The sequence below is a fragment of the Salvelinus alpinus genome, chromosome 4 (assembly GCF_045679555.1).
Source record: "Salvelinus alpinus chromosome 4, SLU_Salpinus.1, whole genome shotgun sequence".
Classification (NCBI taxonomy): domain Eukaryota; kingdom Metazoa; phylum Chordata; class Actinopteri; order Salmoniformes; family Salmonidae; genus Salvelinus; species Salvelinus alpinus.
Window position 1 is genome coordinate 21307927 of NC_092089.1, and position 23191 is coordinate 21331117.

A 23191-nucleotide genomic window follows, 5' to 3' on the forward strand; every position below is an offset into this window, starting at 1 on the left:
AGCCTATTATTATTGGAAGTATTCTAAGTCTGTTATTTTATTGTTTTGGGGTGAAATTATGTTTGGCAATTATCGCAGTGTCGGTTCAGTAGTTTATATTTGTGATTTCCGTTTATGAGATGATAAAATCTGCTCACTATTGTTCATTTAACACCAATCAATTCACTTGATATATTTCAGGATGAAGAGTTTTGCCTGCCATTCTGAATGAAAGATTTCATCATAAAAAGATCACTTGTTCAAACAATATTCTTTGTAAGAATATGTCTCAAATCTAAGAATATTCTAAGAATATTGAGACAATTCTTTTCAGACCCATTGCATGCTAAATTAAAACAAAATTGTTTAAGTAATGGAAACAAACGTTCAAGTGAATGGAAAATAGTAAAGGACATGATGATGAATATCTCTCGTAAATAAGCACAGTTTTATTCTAAGAAAATAGGCTATTTATAACATTATTGTACCTGAAAATGATACTAAAATGAAAAGATGTTGTATATTATTATTTGGAGGCATAATATTGGCATCATAAAAAAAACTATTCAATTGATGAATTTATTGTTTTCAAACTTACCTCATTGGAGCCATGTATTAATTAATTAGGCAATTACATCAAAATAAAAACGGAAGCCAGTTATTTGTAAGGACATGGAAGACAGGAAGCTCTTCCTAAACTAAGATGTTTGAGTTGTTTTCTCTTTTAGAATAGTTAGTAGCTCAAGTGTTGCAGGTCGATTGTTGTAAGCGTTTCTGAGAAGAACTCGAAACCTTCAGATGATAAACCCATTGGACTATCTATAGAATCTGACAAACTTGGAGAGAAGGAATCCGATGAGAAAACGTGAAAGTCCTGCAAAGAGACGTCCAGGGCCGGGGAATGGGCATTGTCCCCGCCAGATGCGCAGTCCGGGCCTATTGTTGACACGCATATAGGAACAGTGGGTGCCGGGTTAGGAAAATGTTTCAGATTTTTGTCATCGCTGTTTAAAGGCGAAGCAGTTGAGCTTTGGGAATCTCCATTGTGATTGTGTGCATTCTGAGACTGTTGTTGTGAAGTTAAGGTATTCTGGTGAACAGAGCAGCTTTCCCTCTCGAGAAGCGCGCCGGCGGGTAGGCCTACATTGTTACCAGCCTGTTCGAAGTCCTCCTCTCTCCCGTCCTCCAGACTAGTGAATGTCCCCTCGCCGTTCTGGTTCTCCTTGCAGTGGGTTTGTCTCTTGTGCTTCATCCTGCGGTTCTGGAACCAGACTTTCACCTGCCTCTCAGTTAAATTCAGTAAAGCGGCTATCTCCACCCGCCGGGGTCTGCACAGATACTTGTTGAAGTGAAACTCCTTCTCCAACTCCAACAGCTGGGTGTTGGTGTACGCTGTCCTCAGCCTCCGAGATCCCCCGCCACCGCTCTCTGCAATCTCTGGCGACCCTGAAACACATTTGAAATGTTCAACCAATACAAAAAAAGCAATTGATGATTGAATATAAATATATAAATAGCAGTTGGTAAATAAAACATCGAGTTTCTACTGGGCTTCCCAGCAAATGGTTTGTGGGAGCACAGACACCGCGCTGAAACGATTTATGAGCCCAGAGCAGAATATGATGGGTCTGCGTGGACCAGGCCGACTGGCTTGAAGATTAATGAACATGCCAGCTGCCGGTCGGTCGGCCTGCAGTAAGAGTAATCTATCACTCTTCATTACTGTCACACATTAACATTCTTCCACTGTCAGCAGCATACTGACCACTGAGAATGTTCAAATAATTACACTTTTGCTAATAGATAGTCTGCAAGTCATGAGAGAGAATTACCCCCAAAATAGAATGTTGAGACCAGACAGATCTTTGCATTTTGATAGGCTAATGGGCTACCTACCCAGACTGTAATTTCATTAAAATATAATAGAGGCAATAGATAGGCTAATCAATCATGTCTTACCTTGGGGAGAGAAGTGAAGTGGCGCAGTGTCGGGAGTTGTAGCTGTGGCTGTAGTCTGGTGGTTTTTCTTGGAGGCTTTCTTCTCCTTCATCCAAGGGTACTCCGGGGGTAGGGATGCGGCTGGCAGAGGGCTACAGACTCCATTCAGATTCTGCTTTGACCGGCTGTGGCGTGGGTGGCTGCCTGGGTTGAGGCTGGGAATGGTCTGCTCAAAAGGAGGAGGAATCAGTGTCGACTGTGAAAGCGTCGAGTTCTTGATTGATGAACTTTGAAATGCATCACCGACAGGGGTAAAAGATGTCAGGCACTCCGCAAGCGACGGCTGACTATTGATAAAACCGCTCTCTCGCTCAAATTCGTAATTCATCTCCTATCTTCTTGTCTTGGAAAAGTCACCGCTCGTAATTTTGTGGGCGAGGAGAAAATTATGAAATTTCGTGACAAGTGTTTTTTTCCAACAATGTTGCTGATTACGGCCGTATGGGGACAGCGTTGCCATTAAACTATATTGCTTTCATGGAGACAACGTTGAAATTGGACCGTATTACTTGTCACATGATTACCTCTGCCCAATGACAATTTGGGGTTTAATCAAAAGAAGCCACTGTCCTCTGTGATTGATGGAGAAAGTCGGATAGGTAACGCCTAGTTCTGGGGGTAGGGTCTAGTCTGCTTTATTTACACACACTACTGTCCCCGAATGGAGGATAGTCCATTTAAGAAGTGTGTGTGTGTGTGTGTGTGTGTGTGTGTGTGTGTGTGTGTGTGTGTGTGTGTGTGTGTGTGTGTGTGTGTGTGTGTGTGTGTGCGTGTGCGTGTGCGTGTGTGTGCGCGTGCGTGCTTTGGATCCAACACCTCATTGTCCCGGGTTTATGTCTTAATGTAACGACTAAAGACGCAGTCATTATCAAAGTTAACTCGTTAATCAGAAAAATAATTCTGACCAAGCCTGTGGCTCTGCAGAGTGGTGCGCAGAGACGCAACCGAGCAGTCGTCTCCCTCCTTTTCATTCTGAGAGAGAGAGAAAGATAAATATTTTTGTACAGTCTGTAAAGTTTGTATTCTAAACGTAGGTCTTGATATTTCCAAGAATATGAATCTATAAGAATCTGAATACCTTTAAAGATGAAGACTTTCTTTAATAGTCACCCACATATTACTTGTTCTTCTCATGTCAGACTTTGTAAAGAAATGTATAAAATATTTTACAAATATTATTATTGATACATTTGTTGCCTTCGTGGAAAGCCATTAATTGAGCACAGATATATTAGGAATAAAGTGCTGTTTGCATGTGATGTGGAACTATCACGGGATGCATGAAATCCATGTCTGCATGTTTTTGGTGACCTACTCTTATTGTATGGAGATATTACAGTGTGGCACGTGGTTGTAAACTTGCATCATATTTCTGGAGACGCAGCTGCTTCAAATCCCTTTAATCCACCATCAAAATCTGCCAACGTTGAATTGCATCAGAAATAGAAAATGCATGTGGCTGAGAGACGTATATAGGCCTACTGACACAGGAAGAGTAGCCACTGACACAATATTTTGAAGAAAAATAACATTCAGAATGTAATCCACAATGAGTGACGCGCTTACGCACGAGTTTTACGCCTCAAATGATACATTTATTGGTCTTTGTTCAAGTTGAATGGTCCCAGATCCGTATTTAATACTTTATTGTCATCAGTATTACTGACACCTAAGAATTGGTCTATTGCACAATATATTAACAATTGGTTATAATAGTACTAGGGATAGATGCCTTCCCATTCACCTCCCATAGAAACATCCCGATTTGAAGTGAAACAATAAGATCTATATTCTTTGTTAATAATTAAAAAAATGTCATATTGTCTTCCTCCCTGTCTTGAACTTTGAAAAAGTGGTAGACCCTGGGCTGTTTATTGCTTATATTCCAAACAAAGAGCCTGGAAAGCCTGCACGTTATCAATCTTGCTCGCCAAAAGGTCTGACAGCTCCTTGCCCTAAGAACACATTTCAACCATCTAACTCTGCCTTAGATCATATGTGGCCGCCAGGAAGACGGCAACAACTTGCTACTTATGGGGGGAAACTACACAACTTGGACGTTTCTTTAATAGGAATCCATTTCCGAATATGGATGTTCTACATAGAGCAGACAATGATATCGACATACATTATAGGTGGGTTATCGTATCCTGCTTTATTTTGTTAAATGGAAGGAAAATCTACAACATTTTCGTTTTCAAAAGAACAACGTTAGTGGGAAATAGCAGCAAAATAGTGGATTGACTGAGATGGCGAGAAAGAATGGAATGGATTTGCTTTTCCACGGCGTCTATTGTCTGCAGAGGTGAGTGGGTGTTGGCGTTCTGCAAAAATCCCATTCAATCCCACGCAGTTTCTGTCTTTGGGCTACCATAATATATATATAATATATATATGGTATCATCTTGTCATAACTTCTAAAAACATTCTCTTACTGTATTTCGTGTTTCAAATAACCGACAATATTGTTGTTTTGATATTTAATTGCAATATAGGCTATCTTGCATTGCCTTCGGAGCACGACAGGCAGATCGTGTGTTTCTCTATTCCAAAATGTCCGGGATGGAGAACAATAAAACATATGCATGCCATGAGAGACGCCCATAGGTTACACGAAAATGTGATTTATTTGTTATGATTAAAGTTTATATTTGCACATAGGCCTAATGCAGTATCAAATTGTCATCAGAGAGACACATTATGGTAATCATTTAATCATAAAAATATCACCAGTGCATTAATAATCCAAACAGATGTAACGCTCAGTATATTGATTATGTTTACTCGAGAAACATTTGTACATATTTAATTTTAGAACAAAGATCTATATCTTATATGGTAGGTCTCAACCATTCAAGCTTATTTGGATATCAGATGTTTTTTCAGATACGAGGTGTAGCCACAAAATAGGTCTAGCCCGTGTTAAAAATTGTGTGAGGAATACAGAGAATCGATCGAATAATTAAAAATAATATTTTTCGATCATAATTTAGTTTGTTATATCAATAATATATATGAACATAGACATAATTTATTATTACAGATGCTCTTTTACTAAACAAAAAATAGTTTACTTTTATCCTTTTCATTTCAATTTTACGGCTTGAATTATTGTTTGTGTGTCAACTTCAAACCGAGATATAGCTGCATAAATCAATGTGACATTTTTGGTTGAATGAAGCTTAACTTCATTGTGATGTGTATCTGGCAGGGTAGGGGACAGGAGCTACATTAACCGTCTGTCCCCCCGTCAAGACAAGACGAGACACCTGGGAGGCATGGGAGGAAGAAAAAAAGTGGACTAGAAGTGAACCTTTTTTCTATTCGAGGACTAAGGTTACTTATCGGATGAAAGTAAACGTTTCCAGATTATGCTGTTAGAATATTTTACTATTCCACATGTAAATGGTTATCAACAGCAGTAGCAGAATAGCTGCACTAGGCCTGTTCATTTTGGGATCAATATAATAGCGAGAATAACCAGACATTACAAATAATGTTTTCATTGTAATTAATGGTTAATAATCTTGCTGATATCTGATATGTTTTACTTTCTTTTGACGTTTTCTGTTTAAAAAAGAAAGGATCCTGTTGTATAGCGAATTCGGTTCAAGTCAGTTAATTGTTAGATCGAAGACAGATGACATTGATGAAAGGTCAGTTAATAGTTTGATGTTTGCATTGTCTTATTTCTATTCCTGAATTTCCTGAGTACAATAAAACGTTCTCTCACATGGATGTTGTGTTTTGTCTTATGAATGAATCATAATCAGTCGAGTCGAATAATTGTTGGACCAGTATGACAATGTAATCCATACCTGCATTAAGCCCTTTGGGGGAATAAATAGCTATGGGACATTATTATCATGGAACAGGAACTAAACACATAACATATGGAGTATTCCTGAACAGACATGTTGCAGTGGGATAGGAGTGGAGTAGTAAGACAGGATGGATAAGACTGGGTATCCATTAGAAACATGTGTAGGTCTGTGTATGTGGGGAGGAGGATCATTCACAATGGCGATGGCAGTGAGGGGGACTAGAGAGATGACTATCCACCTACACATATGCTATTGTTCTGTATAATAAACCTCCCCCACACAGACACAGCTCAAAGGAGGACATGAGTGTGTAGTTACATAGCCGGACATATGAATTCATGGTAAGTCATACTCCCTTCGTGTAGCTATAGGGTTTATACCTTATGAATATAGCCTATAGGTCTAGGAAATTATGCTGCTATGTTGGTCCCGGATATGACCGTAGAAGATGGATTCTGCTGAGAGGAGTATGTCACTGAACCAAAGATGGTGAATAAATAAAGATGTCCCACTCAGGCCGTTAACCGTTGAAAAAAAGTTGTAATTTCTTAACGTAGTGGCTCTCCCATAGGCACCAGTGCATTAGCGGATGGGTCTGGTCTGCTTAGTTCATTGACTGTACATGAACCAGAAAAAAATAGGGAGTGGGATGTCTTGCTTCCTCTTCCCTCTCTGACTGAACATCAAGGCACGTGTTAAGAGGGAGGGCGTCCAGGAATTGGGTCAGGAGACGACAAGGCCTTGTGCTGAATGATTTAACAACGTCATTTGTTTTCAAACGTGTTTTGTAGTTATGAGGTCATATTTAGTCCCTTTTTCAAATCATGTTTATAAAAAAAACACAATTTTTTTAGCTTGGCATTTAATCAGAGATGTTATTGCTCTTTTATTCATCTATTGTATTGCTTCTGGTTTGCTTTTAATTCTTTCATGTTTTACTGTAACATGTGATGAGATTTTAAATGCCTTTTAAATAAAGTTTGATTGATTTGATTAAATCGTTTTTTAATCATTATTTGATATTTAATGCATAAAGGTGTAAATAATAATAGACTTTCAGGATTTTCAGGACCAGTATATTATGTAATGTTACCACTTGCCTCTCGGGCATTATTTGAACCCATTTCCAAAAGAAAAGAAACTGACAAATATCACATGACCTTTGCATTACAGTGGTGTATATTGTATCATATGACCTTTGCATTACAGTGGTGTATATTGTATCACATGACCTTTGCATTACAGTGGTGTATATTGTATCATATGACCTTTGCATTGCAGTGGTGTATATTGTATCATATGACCTTTGCATTACAGTGGTGTATATTTACATTTACATTTAAGTCATTTAGCAGACGCTCTTATCCAGAGCGACTTACAAATTGGTGCATTCACCTTATGATATCCAGTGGAACAACCACTTTGTATCATATGACCTTTGCATTACAGTGGTGTATATTGTATCATATGACCTTTGCATTACAGTGGTGTATATTGTATCACATGACCTTTGCATTACAGTGGTGTATATTGTATCACATGACCTTTGCATTACAGTGGTGTATATTGTATCATATGACCTTTGCATTACAGTGGTGTATATTGTATCATATGACCTTTGCATTACAGTGGTGTATATTGTATCACATGACCTTTGCATTACAGTGGTGTATATTGTATCACATGACCTTTGCATTACAGTGGTGTATATTGTATCACATGACCTTTGCATTACAGTGGTGTATATTGTATCACATGACCTTTGCATTACAGTGGTGTATATTGTATCACATGACCTTTGCATCACAATGGTGTATATTGTATCATATGACCTTTGCATCACAATGGTGTATATACTAAAGGCCTAACTGTGTGTTCATGGGCTCTCAATAATATCACAAAGCAAACAGAAGAAAATAACTGTTCTTCTAATCAGTCCAAATATATGTTTTGTGATTTGACAGGGCACTGCTGTACATGTTTTAATCAGAGTTGTAGTTTATTGTGGTAAATATATGGTTTAATAATGAAAGGAATTTGGAATTTGATTTTTTTTGCAAATTTTCATTGCAAAAGAGTCCACATAACTATGTTTATATCCTATATTTTGGGTTCCCGGGTGGCGCAGCGGTCTAAGGCACTGCATCTCAGTGCTACAGACGTCACTGCAGACACCCTGGTTTGAATCCAGGCTGTATCACAACCGGCCGTGATTGGGAGTCCCATAACCCTACACTACACTATACTACTTTTGACCAGAGCCCTGTTTCCCCTACCGGGCCTGGTCAACAGTAGCACACTATATGGAATAGAGTGCCATTTGGGACGTAACCCAGATGTTCATCATCACCATGACAGCTCTGTGAACTTCTCTAGCGAATCCTCAATAATGGCCTCTGTCATTGGAGCTGACATGGGACTTGATGTATTGGGGGTCGGGAGGGGGTCGAGAGGGGGCACCGCAAACAACATCCAAGCAGCGCTCTGTTTGAGCTAGCATGGCTCTTCAAATGGTCGCTTCCGCCAAAGACACGTTGAAAGTTGTCTACCCCTGACATAGTGAACTGAATGGAATCTACATTTTACTGCTGGAATGAAACACACTCTCTCTCTCTCTCTCTCTCTCTCACTCCCCCCCCCTCTCTCTCTCTCTCTCTCTCTCTCTCTCTCTCTCTCTCTCTCTCTCTCTCTCTCTCTCTCTCTCTCTCTCTCTCTCTCTCTCTCTCTCTCTCTCTCTCTCTCTCTCTCTCTGTCTCTCTGTCTCTCTCTCTCTCTCAGAGTGATTTATGGTCAGTACATAAACAACCCAATAAAACTAGGGTGCTCTGTGCTCAACAACCATTGCAACAGTAGGCTAAGACGTTAACACAACATTGAACTCAGTTTGGGAAGCCTGAACAACAACATGTTGTGCACCTTTCACTCTCCCCCCAGAGTTGCTTCTTCAGGGTATAGTTGTAGGTTATTTTAGCCCATAACCAAATCCCTGATCACCCCGAACACAAAGGTTTCAAAAAGTTCAAAGTGGGGAAACTGTAGGTAGACTAATGCACGCAGAAAGTACGAGAATATCGTGTCTGTCCAAGATGTGAAAATGTACAAATATATGAGAGATTATTAAATTAAATAAAGACTTAAATAAATACTGAGCTACGTTGTATGCTCAAAATCTTTGGAAATGTCTATTTTATACTAATATAATTGCTCAGAGAAAGAGATTGTGTTTAATAAGTAATACTTTTTTTTCAACAACAAAAAATAGGAGTCAAAGAGTATTGAAAACAGGGTGCCAATATTTTTGAATTTTCAATATTGGCACCCTGTTTTCAATACTCTTTGACTCCCCTTGCAAGGATGATGTCACTGAGCCTTTTTCTAAAATGGTTTATTAGATTGGAGAACACATTGGGAGGGATCTTATTGATATGGTGGTGGATCTTTGATGTTATGTGGCTATTTTGCTTCCTCTGGTCCTGGGGCCCTTGTTAAGGTCAACACATCATGAACTTTACAGTACCAGGATATTTTTGCCAAAAACCTGGTTGTCTCTGCCAGGAGGCTGAAACTCCACAAGTGGATCTTCCAGCAAGACAATAACCCCAAGCAAAAATTCCCCCCTAAAATAAATGGTTAATTCAGTGCCATTTTCTACGCAAGGAGAGGGTGCCGGAGTATATTGACAACAGGGATGCCAAAAATTTTGACCCCTATCTTACAAAAATGAAAATAAGTTACTTTACTCTTTCTCTGAGAAATTGTATTAGTATGAAATAATATAATTTCCCCATGTTTTTGAGCATACAAAATAGCTCAACATTTGTATTATTTATTTTATACAGTCGTTTTAACTCATCTTTATCAAGGGTGCCAATAATTTCGGAGGTGACTGTAACTGTTCATCAGAACAGGTGAGAGGGACAAATATAGTTATAAGCATTATTCTGATGAGATGAGAGGGGTCAAGACAAATCACCTCAGCTGTGACATTGCAACAACAAGTCCAAGGGAGCTAAACAGACAGAAGGGTTGAGGGGGAGAGAGCCCACTACAGCAGAACAACTAGGGAATAGGCTATTTGGAGACAGTCGGCTAGATTCCAAACAGATAATCTCTCCCCCTCGGCCCCTCCCCTCTGTCCTTGATGACCCTCCCCTCTACCCCGTCAGCCCCTCCCTTCTGTCCTTGATGACCCTCCCCCCTAAGCACCTCCCCTCTGTCCTTGATGACCCCTCCCCTCTGTCCTTAATGGCCCTCCCTCCCTCACAGATAAACACAGAGACCGGATTGGTGCTAGAAACAGGCAGAGGACCTGCATTATCAAACAGCTCAAGCAGGCCAAGCAGAGGACTTGCATTATCAAACAGCTTAAGCAGGCCAAGCAGAGGACTTGCATTATCATACAGCTCAATCAGAGGACCTGCATTATCATACAGCTCAATCAGAGGACTTGCATTATCAAACAGCTTAAGCAGGCCAAGCAGAGGACTTGCATTATCATACAGCTCAATCAGAGGACCTGCATTATCAAACAGCTCAAGCAGGCCAAGCAGAGGACTTGCATTATCATACAGCTCAATCAGAGGACCTGCATTATCAAACAGCTCAAGCAGGCCAAGCAGAGGACTTGCATTATCATACAGCTCAATCAGAGGACCTGCATTATCAAACAGCTCAAGCAGGCCAAGCAGAGGACTTGCATTATCATACAGCTCAATCAGATGGCTTGCATTATCATACAGCTCAAGCAGAGGACCTACATTATCATACACCTCAATCAGAGGACCTGCATTATCAAACAGCTCAAGCAGGCCAGGCAGAGGAGCTGCATTATCAAACAGCTCAAGCAGGCCAGGCAGAGGACCTGCATTATCATAGAGCTCAAGCAGAGGACCTGCATTATCATACAGCTCAAGCAGAGGACCTGCATTATCATAGAGCTCAATCAGAGGACCTGCATTATCAAACAGCTCAAGCAGGCCAGGCAGAGGAGCTGCATTATCAAACAGCTCAAGCAGGCCAGGCAGAGGACCTGCATTATCATAGAGCTCAAGCAGAGGACCTGCATTATCATAGAGCTCAAGCAGAGGACCTGCATGATGAAATGCTGCATTATTGCTCTCTCTCAATGTAATGTAGTGGATTAACATGGGAAAATCTACCAATTAAAGCTTAAATGCTCTTTCTTTTATTGGTTTGGTTTCATTGGTTTCATCTTGGTGATAAAATTGGTGATTTATTGGCGATATTCTATTTATTAACACACCAAAGGTATACAATGAATGTCCATCCATAACATGTAATGGGGTAAAGATAATTCTGCTGAACAGCCATTTTGTCGATGCAGTATCTCTGTGATAATTAACATGTAATCACCTCTCAAACCTCTTTCTGTTGCTCTGTTTGTGTCACCTTGGCCTCCTGTTTCAAAGTGAAAATGGACCAAAGAAAACATACTTTCAACTGCATATAAGTAGCCCGACGTCTGTCACATTTTGGACTGGCGTGTTATTCTCGTATTTCCTGCGTGCATTGAACTACACACTAGAATAGATGGTCGTTCGTCCCTATTCAAGCAGCCAGGCTGCAGGACATTTCGGTCTCAAACGTGACGTTGCTTCCACCTGGTGGTTATACGACGACAGCAACACAAAATGACCGCAAAGGTCAGTAGTTAGATAATGCATAGGCCTTTTTGTGACTGAATTACCATAATGCTGTGTTTCAACACATTAAATATATAGTTTTAAAAAAATTATAAGTTCAAATTGTTTCAATTGCTTACGATACCTATTGCAATAGGACCACAAAGGCGAGAACTTGAGATTAGTCATTGGTTGGAAACGTCAATAAAGCGTCGGTGTCAGCCAGCCTTTTGTGCCGGAAAACAACAAATGGATGTCTGGGCGCTGAAACAGTCTAATTGTTGGTGAACAGTCATAAAGTAATTCAAATAGAAAAAGCAGACAACATGGCTGAGCCCGCGTTTTATGGAGCAGCTTTCTGGATTAAGACCTTTGAAGACAGGCCCCATCTGCGTCACAGCGCGGCCAAACAACACCATAGCAGGCCCTGTGAGTGTGGTAGTGTGAATTGTGTGTGTGTGTGTGTGTGTGTGACTGGAAACATAGGTGTTTTCAATGTGTTTGAATGAATGTTTTTTGAACGACGTGGTTAACCATGGTTGTGTGTAATTACAACCATTAAAATGTTTACCCCTTTAAAAATAGCCTGTATGAAAAGCATATTATAGTGATATTCAGACGCGAGGACTTGCATGGTGTTGCTTCCTTTCCGCTCTCAATCGCTTTGCACCCCATAAACAGTTAAAGCTGTGATTGTGGTTTATTGCTGCATGGCAACCAATATCGTGTGCCAGTGCACATTGGCCTATAGCAAATAGCATGGAGCTGGCTTGTCCAATGTCCAGCAATGCGTTTTATATGTACTGTATGTTGGGATTCAGAACTCATGGTCGTGCTATTAACAAGGCCTAAAGGAAAGGGAGAGAAGGGGCTGTTGAAACGGTGTGTGGTGGTACTAAGCCAACATGGACTACACGGGAAATGCCCGCTTTAAATCCACTAATCCTATATAGGCCTGTAGGATTTACATCTGTTCGCTTCTTTAGTACCTGTTGGATATAATTATGCTCATAGTCCTAGCCTACCTATACTCTCAAACTTTTACTAAATAAATAACATTTTCTGTAAATATTGAGTAGGGATATGTTTAATGTTTTAATAGATAGGCCTATTCATCTTGTGATAGTTTATCATACGCAACATTTATATCAGGCATAGGCCTAAACATGAAAAATATGGTTGCCTTTTTAAATGAAAATTATATCTGAATAATATGAAGTTCTGTAGCAACTATAGTTGTTATGTTTTGGATAGAAGGAAATAAATACAAATATCTTGTCAGATGTTGGACATTTATCAACAATTAGAACAATTAGAATCTTAGTAACAATTAATTATCTGATTTCCAAACAATAAATATGGATTGCGACGCACAAAATAATGTGACATTTTATTTGATATTTCATACAAACGACTCTTCCATTTTAGAATCGGAATACTCTGACATTGAGGTATTTTGCGTGTGCACAGTGTTGCTTTAATTCCATAGACAAAACTGTTAAGGATTTTTATCCCAGCAATTTAAAAAAAATCTCACACCGACTAAACATGTTGCTTTCGGCAAAAAATATGAATAAATAAATAGTCTGACAGGTAGTTGAAACACATTCAGGTAGTCATCGCATAAACATGATTATGCCTATAACATAGACTAAACTCTGGGTGAAAAAACACACAATCAATTCATGAAACATTTCATGCAACGAACATTAGACAATGTCTAACATGTAATCTGTGTGCATTAATGAAATGATTTACCAATTACATCCAAGTTATTGAGATAACATCAAAGTACCAATCAAACAAATAAGCATTATCAAACAGAGAACACTCTAGGAAGAAAACGAGCCGACAGATTTTACAACGACAACAACACAACAGTCCTACAGAACACAACAGACTATAGATCAAGCAAAATGTGGATAGATTGGCAACTATTTTCCAGAAATATCTTCGTTTCCTGAAAGTCCACCAATTGTAACTATTCACAGTTTATTCTACGGGTCTACAGGGCCCGCACGGCTCACCTTTTTAACATGTCTTTCGACGGTCCTTATTCCCTTTCTTCATCTTCATCCGGCGGTTCTGAAACCAGATTTTAATTTGTCTCTCAGTCAGATTAAGAACTCTTGCTACTTCGTATCTACGGTCGCGGGGGAGATACATGTTAAACAGAAACTCCTTCTCCAGTTCGAGAATCTGATACTTAGAGTATGGACAGCGCTTTTTTCTGGTGGATTTTGCATGAAGCCAGTTGGAGGATGGGTCATCTGAAAGAGGGTTCGACAAAAGCGAGACAGAGCTCATGAGAAATAGTGTTTCCACAAGAGTCAGAATGGTATTACAAACTGTGGATGACGAACAACAGCAGACAAGGTCTTGCTGAAATAGCCAACATGCAGTAGCTAATACAGTCAGCCGTTTGTGTGCTCGTTTCGGCCTTCTGACCCCAAGGCCTAGTCTACTGCCCACAACAGTGGGAAATTAACTGGTATAGTTTTGTCTATCATAATCCAAATAGCAAAATCATGGTTTCTCACAGTAAAAACTGAGTCGAGGAGGGGACGACATTTTGCCGCTGTGGGGCAGCTGCTTTGGTCCAACATAATCCAAATAGCAAAATCATATCTTTCAGAGTAGGTTTCAAACTAGATCGAGGAGGGGAGGGGGTTTTGCTACTGTCGGTCAGTGGTACTGCTTTGGCACAACATGGATCCATTCGTTATCAAATAATGGATACAATAATTCGACGTGAACTCAACCTTTACAGCAGGCCTATATTATATCATAAATAATTTATTAACGTCAGCCTCTGACCTTATATTTCTAGATTCCTGCTTAATTCAACATGAATGAATTCCAAAGATCGAGACACATATGAGATCATGATCACCATTACGCATGAAGCCAAATGAAAGATGCCGCGCTTACTTGTGTTGATCTCCCTCTTTTCCTCTACGGTTGATGTGCTGCTCTCTTCGTTGGGTTTGGAGAAAATGGCATCACACGCGATCGTATCCTTCTCTGCGCGGAACGGTCCGTTGTCAATGTCGGACACAAGAGGTGTGTGCGTTTCCAGCGTTGTGCAGTCCCCATTTCCTATCAGCGGCTCGGGTTTGATATCATAGTTCATATTTGACGATAATCCCGTTAAACATATCGACGTAGAAACCGGTTCCAACGCCCAGGAACGCATAAACATCCCATCGGTATCTCCTGTTGGACAATGGTGGTGTAAATAGGGCTGGTGTGTTATAGATGCGCTGCTCGGAGGCTGATGAGCAGAAATGGGACTCCAAGACGCACTGAAAATAGAAGATTTTGTCTGCAAAGGGCACGATTCCTGACCGCCATATTCAGTTAGCATCGGCTGGCTCGCCTGTTCCAGCCCTGGTCCGCTTGAGTATGTGTGTGCCATAATATCCCCTTGGTCGCGGGGAAGATGAGAGTCTGCATAGTAACTAAGCGTGCCTAATGTCGACATGACAACAAATACACAAAGCCAAAGGCAACTAAACGTCCACTGTAATATATTTAGAAAAACAGGATCATGATACTACTTCGCTGCACCAAGAACCACCACATTCGTTCAATAAATTGAACCTTGGCCGGGATTGGATTGGGTGCCGCAGACACGTGACCGTGGGACAGAACAATAAATAATAAATCAGTCTACTCAACTAGCTAAATGGTCACCATTTTCCTCCGTTATATTTTTAATAGCAAAGTCATATGCCTATATCATTTTATACAAGCAGTAAGGTTTATGATTTCTGTTTTGAGATGAGACTTTAACGTTGATATGTTTTATATAGGTCTAGAAAGTGAGAGAGTATAGCATGTTTTTCTAGCCTCCTTAAATAATAAAGGAATGCAGCAAAGTAGTAAGGAGCTATATCTCCTCTGTGACGTATAGTCGTTACTACGCGCAGAATAAGACACATTCATTTCCTTCTAAGAACTCTCACCACCGATCTAAAATGTGGAATTCTATAGAATGAATTTATTCAATAAATTATCCAGTATCTATCAACATAATTCAGTACATTATTGCCTATAGGCCTATAAGGGCAAAAACTCCGAGGTTATTCCAAAGACTTTATAGCATTAGATTGGCGATATCGTTATATAGGCTACTTATTAAATAGGACTCTAAAGAAAATACATGCAGCAATATTATTTGGGCAAATACATACCCACATTTAAAAATAGTAGACCTGTGAGTTAATGGGCATATGTACTATAGGTACGCTGATGTGAGTGTGAGTTGGCATTTGCCATATTAATCATATTTGCCATTTAATGCCATTTGATGTATTCATAATAAAGTCACAGGCAAACCTATAGGTTACCATATGTGCTGTGGCGTACATCATTTTCATTGTTATTAGGCTATTTATTACACGTGTTATTCAAACCTGATATTTCGATTGTCATCCGAGTAATGCTCTTCAAACGGTTTGAGATTATTCAATTTTGGTTCACTTAAATAAGGTAAACTAAAACAGCAAATATTTTAGTGATACTGTCTCCACTGCTCTGGGATATGAACATTTAAATTCCATGTAAAACGTTATATATGTAGACCTATGTGGCCCTGTAGGATAAACACACCAAGGGCCGGTTTCCCGGACACAGATTGAACCATAGTCCTGGACTAAAAATAATGTTCAGTAGAGAATCTCCAATGGCTAACTCCCATTGAAAGGGCTTTTCAGTCATACTTTTTTTAAATTTATTTTTATTATAGTGTGTATTATTAATTCCAACGAATGAATTAGATCTTACTTACTAAATTATTGTCCCAAATCGATTCGAAAAAGTTAAGACCGAATCTAAAAATGCATACGTCACATAGGCTATTATCTGATAGTAAGAATAGGACTATTATTTATATTTAAGACTGCAAAACACAGGCATATATAACCACCTACACAATATGTGTACACAAGGAACAAGCTATGTGTATTCTACCATCGAATTAGTGTTCAGAAATACAAATACAATACTTCTACATAGTAGCATCAACATATCCAAGTGTCAATAGATTATGGAGAAAGATCCCGTTGTGTTAGTGTGTAAAACCCATAACAGACCTTTACTATGTATGGACCAGTGAACACTAGGACTGTCTGCGCGGCGCTTTTAGCTATCAAAGTGGGGAGAGAGAGAAAACGTTAGGTGCTATAGCAGTCTGTTTTTATCACGGGGGCTATTTAGTTGTTTTTCTTTAGGTTACAACCTGGCTGTCTGGACTAAATATCGCCAATAAAATCCATCCTTTGTGTCCATTGTGTGGCGCAGCAGACGCATCCGGCACTTCGAATGCGTGCCACTGGGAACGCTGCAGCAGCGCACGAGGCATTGGCCAGACTGCAATGATCATAACCGAGGCCTTGCAGTCCTTCCTCTCCCTCAAGCCAACTCGCTACCTCTCCCTCTGAGACATACAGGCCGCGTCTACTGCTCGCCTTTTGTTGTTGTTTTGAATAGATATGGCGATATATGTGAGGAACAACATTTCCCTTGCAGCCCTGATTTTTTGGTTCGTTTTTTCTTTTTGTTATATACATCAGACCCGGCGCCAGGATAAAGTGACTAAGGGGGCAGTTGAAATCGGGGAATGGATTACATTTGGGGGGTTCTTGCATTGTAATTGTATTGAATGATGCTTATATCACGCTGTACCACAATAAACATACAGTTAAAAAAGCAGACTCCGATATTTTTTTGTGCTTGTGAAGTCACAGGTTGGCGCGAAATCTGTAGGCTGTCTCCGCTGCACTGTATGCATGCTTATAATAGCCTAATGTCGACATGAGAGACAATACATTTCCGCAGACACATGACATAAACAAATGCATCGGAATTGTTATAGAATATTCTACACACGATTAGGCTTCTCAGTATATGTAGCCTACTTCATTCGGGGCACAGCTCTGTTGCCAGAGACAATTTGGAGTGTTCTGTGAAGCGCAGAGTTTTTACTGAGGCAATTAAGGCAGTTTCGTGTGGTGGGGGAAAATACAGCCTAACAACACGAAACTACCTGAACCCCTCAACCGCCCTCTCTCCTCCTAAAGAAATAGATATAGTCTACAAGCATTTTTTGGACGCATTGATTCCGTTCGCACAACTGGAACAGATACAGTCGAAATCATAGGGATCCTATAATTCACTCTCATTCTATGCGTAATTGTAATTAGATGGTCAAAATTCTAGCATTTCTCAATGTTTACACTTCTTTTACGCATAACACAACATTTGCACACCTGAAAAGATACAGTCCAAATGGCATATTTCACAGCGCTCCACATGTCGACAGACTGTGTCCTTTCATAGATAGCATATGATGATGAACCAAACTACCGCCAGTAATGTCCTTGAGAAAATAATGTTGTTTTCCGGGTCATTTTGCCACCATCTATCCAGTACACCCTGCAGTAAACAAGAGCGATCCCGATGGAGTGTCTTTGACCATAAAACTTCACAATGGTCATTTAATTTGTATCTATTTAGCCAGGATAGTCCACTCAGTAACACATGCCTCTCTTTTCCAGGGAGTCCTAGACAACAAGTGTAGTGATGCATCATGGCTATGACTCGGGCAATGATTCCTATTCAAATGAAGGGCATCAGCGTCACACAAAAGAGGAAACTGATGTTCTTTTTTTCTTTACTGTAAAACCAACCCGCAACTGAACAAATGGAAGCTCGTGGAATAAAGAGGGGGTCCCACCACCAGGCTATTCCTCTCGTGGGTATGAAAGATTACATTCTATACAGGAGAGATGATCTGTGGACTAAAGCATTCCAATGCAAGGTAAAAACGTGCCATGTTTTTATTGACTTACTTAGTGAGGCCAACAGACAACATATCAATTCATTTCACAGTATAGTCTCTCTATAGACAAAGCAATGACAATATGGGCAATATTATTAAAACGGTTTGGAGAGAACAATAAAAATATTAATAAAAATACGAGAAGGCAAACTGTAAACAATATTTACAAGTCTCAGATAAGTTTCTTGTGTATAAATAAAACCCTTAACAAAATAGTTATTGTGTGATGCTTTTAGTATATATGGCTATAATACCAGCGAAATGTGCAGATATTAAATATCAAATCCATCGAGGCTCTTTAGCCATGACGTAACGTAGGCCTATATTGCTACAGGTTACAACATTTCCCCAAGAGCTATTCCAGCATGCACAGATGTCAATGCGTCCCTCAAGGTGGCTATATACATGTATTATGTACCACGAATGCCGATATTGTGCAGCTCTGGAACACTTAAGTCGTTCCATTTCTATAGTAACTGTTGGTATATACATAAAGGGAGCAACCATATGTTATGACAGTATAAATACATAACCACGACAAACTAAACAGAGACGTATTCAGGTAAAATGTCAACAAAACGACATATCAATAAGTTAGCAATAGTAGCCCTAACCTACACGGTCATATTCACACGACAAGGGTTTCTCAAAGGAAGGCGCTCTGGCCATTGATGGAGGAGGGAGCCAAATACGGCACGAATGTCTCACGAAAAACTCAAGTTGTTCGCTAGCTCCCGATAGCTCCTGTTTTCCCGACTCATTTTTTTCAGTTTCATTCTTCGGTTTTGGAACCAGATTTTGACTTGCCTGTCTGTCAGGTGGACGCTGCGGCTGATCTCCAGGCGACGCTCACGAGTCAAGTACATATTGAAGAGAAATTCTTTCTCTAGCTCAAGAGTCTGGTGCTTGGTGTAGGGACAACGCTTTTTCCTGCCACTCCTCGCTGTCAGCCAGTTAGCTTTGGTTTCAGATGTTCCACCTCCTGTAGAAAGACATTGAAAGAGAAATTAGTGCGAGCAACATATTTTTCTTTCATGCTACTGCACTGATGTAACTTTAAAATAATTGTTGCCCAAATGTAATTATTGTACACAGAAATAATGCATTCCCCAATTCAATAACATGTTTGCATCTATAGACAAACACTGACCTAATACCTATCAAAATAAAAAATGTGTTGTCTAAAATTATCTTTAAATAGCCATCCTGAGCCCATGAGTTTATTTGACCGTAATACGAAGTTAATGTAGACACACACACACACACGCACACACAATGCCCGTTGTATGCACATATTTTGCATCTATCCAAAAACCTAAGCTATTACATCCACGTTGTGCTCAAGATTCACTTAATTATATTTCAATGTAATAATACGCCTTTATTAAGACATAAAAGTAACTCATAGTCTGCTGAAATGATGGCTGCAGTTGCTGGTTTATGGGGAAGACTGAGGACATCAACGTGTTGTATTAGACAGATGTACTGGACAGGATTGGCCTTGCTGCTCCTCGTCATAAAATAATATAAAAAAACTGGAGGAAATCCCAGCTCGAGGCCACTCTGTCAAACCCCACAAAGACATGCCTTTACCGCTGCACATATGACCCACATATGGGGAAGTTTTCATGTCCACAATATAATCGATATAGCAGTAGGATATGCCTCTAAAAACCAAGGTTAACGCCAAGGCACATCTACACTGACTCGGGGGCATTGACACTACACTCCCTCCATGTACACCCATCAAGATCCCATTGTCATAAACGTCATATTTTGGATTTAGAGCAGTACTCACCTTTAACGGGTTTGTCTGGACTTTCTGCACAGCTCTCGGTGGGTTCGGCGGAGGACAAACCATCTACAGACGGTGCCCGGGTGTCCTCATCCGGAGCACATGGCGGTGGGTCAGGCAGTGCTTCACTCTCCCTCCTGCCTGTATCCACCACCGGGGTAGGAGACGGCGGTGAGGTGTCGAAACGGGCCGGACGTTGTAGAGCGAAGTGAGTAGGCTGTGGGTTCCGCTGAACGTCTTGATAAACCTTTGAAGAGGTATATGTCTGAGACAGGCGGAAGTAACCGGGAACAGGCACGGTGCTGTTTGTAACCGGGCATGATCCCGGTGTTAACCGGGAATAGGAAATGTCTTCCGTCGTTGATGACCCTTTAAGACACTTCTCTGATTCATACAGGCAAAACGCATTCTCCTCTTTGATGCTCGGAGAGAATGAACAATGAGCAGTTTGCTGCTGGTTGTTCGGCTGATCTACTCGACAAGATCTCGAAGTCTCTAGCCATGTTTCCATCCCTTGAATATGTGCATATGGGCCAGATGAGGGTACCATAGTTTGAGAATTGCTCTCGTTGCGTTTACTGAGCCCCGAGAAAAAAGCGCGGTTGGGTAGTCCATAAGAGTACTCGGAGCCTGGTGACAAATACACGCCGTTACTTTGGTAGTATGAGGCACCGCTCTCGGTTCGTCCGTGGATTAAGGAGTCCACTAAAAACGAGTTTCCACTTTGGTTGTCAGAGCATGACATCGTTGGCGTATAATTTGACGGAGGATGAGGATAGCCCTTTCTGGCTGACATTTCTTGTGCAAAACATGCTGAATATAATTACAGATACTCACACTTCTCTGCGCTTTAGCTGACAGCCAATTAAAACACAAGAAGAGAGACTCCTCCCATTGAAAGCACGTAATGCCATATTCATTTTGTTTAAAGATTTAATATAATACATGAAAAAGTAAAGGTAAGTGGTGTATTAAAAGCTATCAGTTCAACCTAAAATGGTGGATAGATAGTATAGGTGACATGACATGGGCTGCATTACCTTTTACGATAATCTGTGTTGTAAACATTGACCTCATGCACCCTCTCACACACACACACACACACACACACACACACACACACACACACACACACACACACACACACACACACACACACACACACACACACACACACACACACACACACACACACACACACACACACACACACACACACACACACACACACACACACACGAGAGAGGGGAAGATACAATCATACACAAAGAACTATTTACATGTGAAGGGACAGTGCAAATAACTGCAGATGTCTTCAGACCTTGAAAACAGTTTAGTGGAAAGCTCGTTACACTTTCCTCTCCAGGAAGCGTCAAAACATTGCTCTATTAAAATTCACAGAACATTGTGACAAAATATCTATTTGACTATTAGTTAATGTCCCTTAGTTACAAGCGTGAATGTGAGCTATTTAGCTACCAATTACAGATCATTTTACATGCGTAAACAATAATCAACTTGACAATATAAAGGCTAATAGGCCTACATGAAGCCAGACTATAGTATTAGAACAAAACTAGTTTTCTACTTTGCTGCTGGTTAAGTCAGAAACAAAATAGGCTGTGGCAAAGATTGTTTACCTATTTTGTTAACATAATGGGAAATATAATCTAAAACAAACACGTTACAAACACGTTATTTATCAAAGACATGTGCATTTGTTATGAAAAACCTTGTGCGTAATTGGTGCGTAATGCATTTTACAAGTGTACAACTCGGCACGTTTAGATGATTTTATACATCGGCAGAACCAATTTCTGTGGGATGCCATTTATTTCCTTAAGAATCCAATTGAAAACAATATCCTCAGACTCATATCCCCAAATTGAATAGAAATAGATTAGGCCTATAGGCCTAGCTGTGTTATGTGGTTCTAACCACAGCCTTTATAAATACCACTGCCTTTAGTATTCACCCATGCAGTTGGGAAAAATATCATCCTTGCTATGTTTGTTACTATAATTAGCACGGTTATATTACGTTATTGTTCTGACACCAAAAACATTATATGGTGCGACTTATTTGGGATTTTATCCGATTTAGAAATTAATTTAAAAAAATGAATAGCCTAAGCCATTGATTTGAGTGGGTACTAGTCTCATGACGTGTGTAGAATAATTTCAACAGCCTGTTTATTTACCTCTAGCCAGTGGTACTTTAAGTTATTATTAAGTTATTATCATACTTAAAATCATTTAATGCATGTCTCCTTATAGCGGCTAATAAAATCATGTTAACAATACTTCCTCTGTTCCAAGTTATTCTTGCAACGGGACAAAAAAATATGCCTGCGCCCCTCGTGCGTAATGTGGCACTTTACTACATCCGCTAACAGCTATTTTATTCTTCACTGGAGACTAAAAAGCCCTCCGGTAGGCTATGGGATACTCAGCTAGAATGTTCCCCTTCCCAACACACACACAAACCAAACACATGTTATAATCTAGCGTTTCGTATTTGGTAAACTATGGTAATAATGACTCAAATAAGAATCATTCGAATAGTTCGTGTTATTTTTCCAGAAAAACGCCGTAGACATCTCTAGACAGCATACGGCCTATGTTTAAAGTTATTTTCCGTTTAGCATATTGGTTATATTGAGATGTATATTGTATAAAATAACCACAAGCTATTCTGTGCTGTGAAACGGTAAGTAGGCCTATTCAGTCATCCTCTCCCATATGGAATACATTGGTTCTAATACATTGTGTCATCTAATATTATATTTCCAATAATGTGTATTTCAGCTATAAACCAGCTTTATATATCATTTTCTAGCAGAATGGAAAGGCTCCTTACAAAAACGCCTCACTTTATCCCATTTTACCAAGAAAAAAATGGACCACACACGTATTTGTTTTCCCATTTCGAGCATTTTGAAATATATTTCGATAAAAATAAGAGAATATGTAACAATTATACACACATAGGGGTAATTACCTGAACAATGAAACCCTGTAATGGAATGAGTCTGTGAATCTTTGGATGTTTGATGCATGGGAAGTAGTCTCGGCCAGAGTTCCGTCCACATCACGGCATTGATCCATGA

General features: G+C 39.9%; 3 protein-coding genes and 1 long non-coding RNA gene across 5 annotated transcripts; 1 reads left to right on the forward strand and 3 right to left on the reverse strand.

The window, feature by feature from the left end:
* Window positions 1–408: 408 nt before the first annotated feature.
* On the reverse strand, window positions 409–23157 carry hoxa2b (homeobox A2b). 2 transcript variants are annotated; one of them, XM_071395985.1, is made up of 3 exons: window positions 23083–23157; window positions 1939–2143; window positions 409–1425 (listed from the first exon to the last, which is right to left on the reverse strand). In XM_071395985.1, exons 2-3 carry the CDS (start codon window positions 2027–2029, stop codon window positions 713–715), a joined length of 804 nt encoding a protein of 267 aa, XP_071252086.1. In that variant the 5' UTR covers window positions 2030–2143; window positions 23083–23157; the 3' UTR covers window positions 409–712. The 2 variants fall into 2 exon arrangements, with proteins under 2 accessions (XP_071252086.1, XP_071252085.1); XM_071395984.1 differs by lacking the exon at window positions 23083–23157 and having other exon boundaries at window positions 1939–2449.
* LOC139573020 (uncharacterized) lies at window positions 2453–5715 on the forward strand. Its single transcript, XR_011674529.1, has 2 exons — window positions 2453–4282; window positions 5189–5715. It is a non-coding gene; the product is annotated as an uncharacterized lncRNA (long non-coding RNA).
* hoxa9b (homeobox A9b) lies at window positions 12821–15084 on the reverse strand. Its single transcript, XM_071395989.1, has 2 exons — window positions 14375–15084; window positions 12821–13713 (listed from the first exon to the last, which is right to left on the reverse strand). The coding sequence occupies exons 1-2, from the start codon at window positions 14925–14927 to the stop codon at window positions 13475–13477; spliced, it is 792 nt and encodes a 263-aa protein (XP_071252090.1). The 5' UTR covers window positions 14928–15084; the 3' UTR covers window positions 12821–13474.
* hoxa10b (homeobox A10b) lies at window positions 18271–23070 on the reverse strand. The gene is made up of 2 exons (XM_071395986.1): window positions 20086–23070; window positions 18271–19269 (listed from the first exon to the last, which is right to left on the reverse strand). Exons 1-2 carry the CDS (start codon window positions 20876–20878, stop codon window positions 18992–18994), a joined length of 1071 nt encoding a protein of 356 aa, XP_071252087.1. The 5' UTR covers window positions 20879–23070; the 3' UTR covers window positions 18271–18991.
* Window positions 23158–23191: the final 34 nt, after the last annotated feature.

What these genes read in the sequence shown, in the direction of transcription:
- hoxa2b (XM_071395984.1), bottom strand. Translation starts at nt 2,305, where the DNA reads ATGAATTACGAATTTGAGCGAGAGAGCGGTTTTATCAATAGTCAGCCG. An exon ending in ACTTCACTTCTCTCCCCAAG is followed by an intron (nt 1,426 to 1,938) that starts GTAAGACATGAT and finishes AATGTGTTTCAG; the next exon opens with GGTCGCCAGAGATTGCAGAG.
- hoxa9b (XM_071395989.1), bottom strand. Translation starts at nt 14,927, where the DNA reads ATGTCGACATTAGGCACGCTTAGTTACTATGCAGACTCTCATCTTCCC. An exon ending in AAAGAGGGAGATCAACACAA is followed by an intron (nt 13,714 to 14,374) that starts GTAAGCGCGGCA and finishes ACCCTCTTTCAG; the next exon opens with ATGACCCATCCTCCAACTGG.
- hoxa10b (XM_071395986.1), bottom strand. Translation starts at nt 20,878, where the DNA reads ATGTCAGCCAGAAAGGGCTATCCTCATCCTCCGTCAAATTATACGCCA. An exon ending in TCCAGACAAACCCGTTAAAG is followed by an intron (nt 19,270 to 20,085) that starts GTGAGTACTGCT and finishes GTCTTTCTACAG; the next exon opens with GAGGTGGAACATCTGAAACC.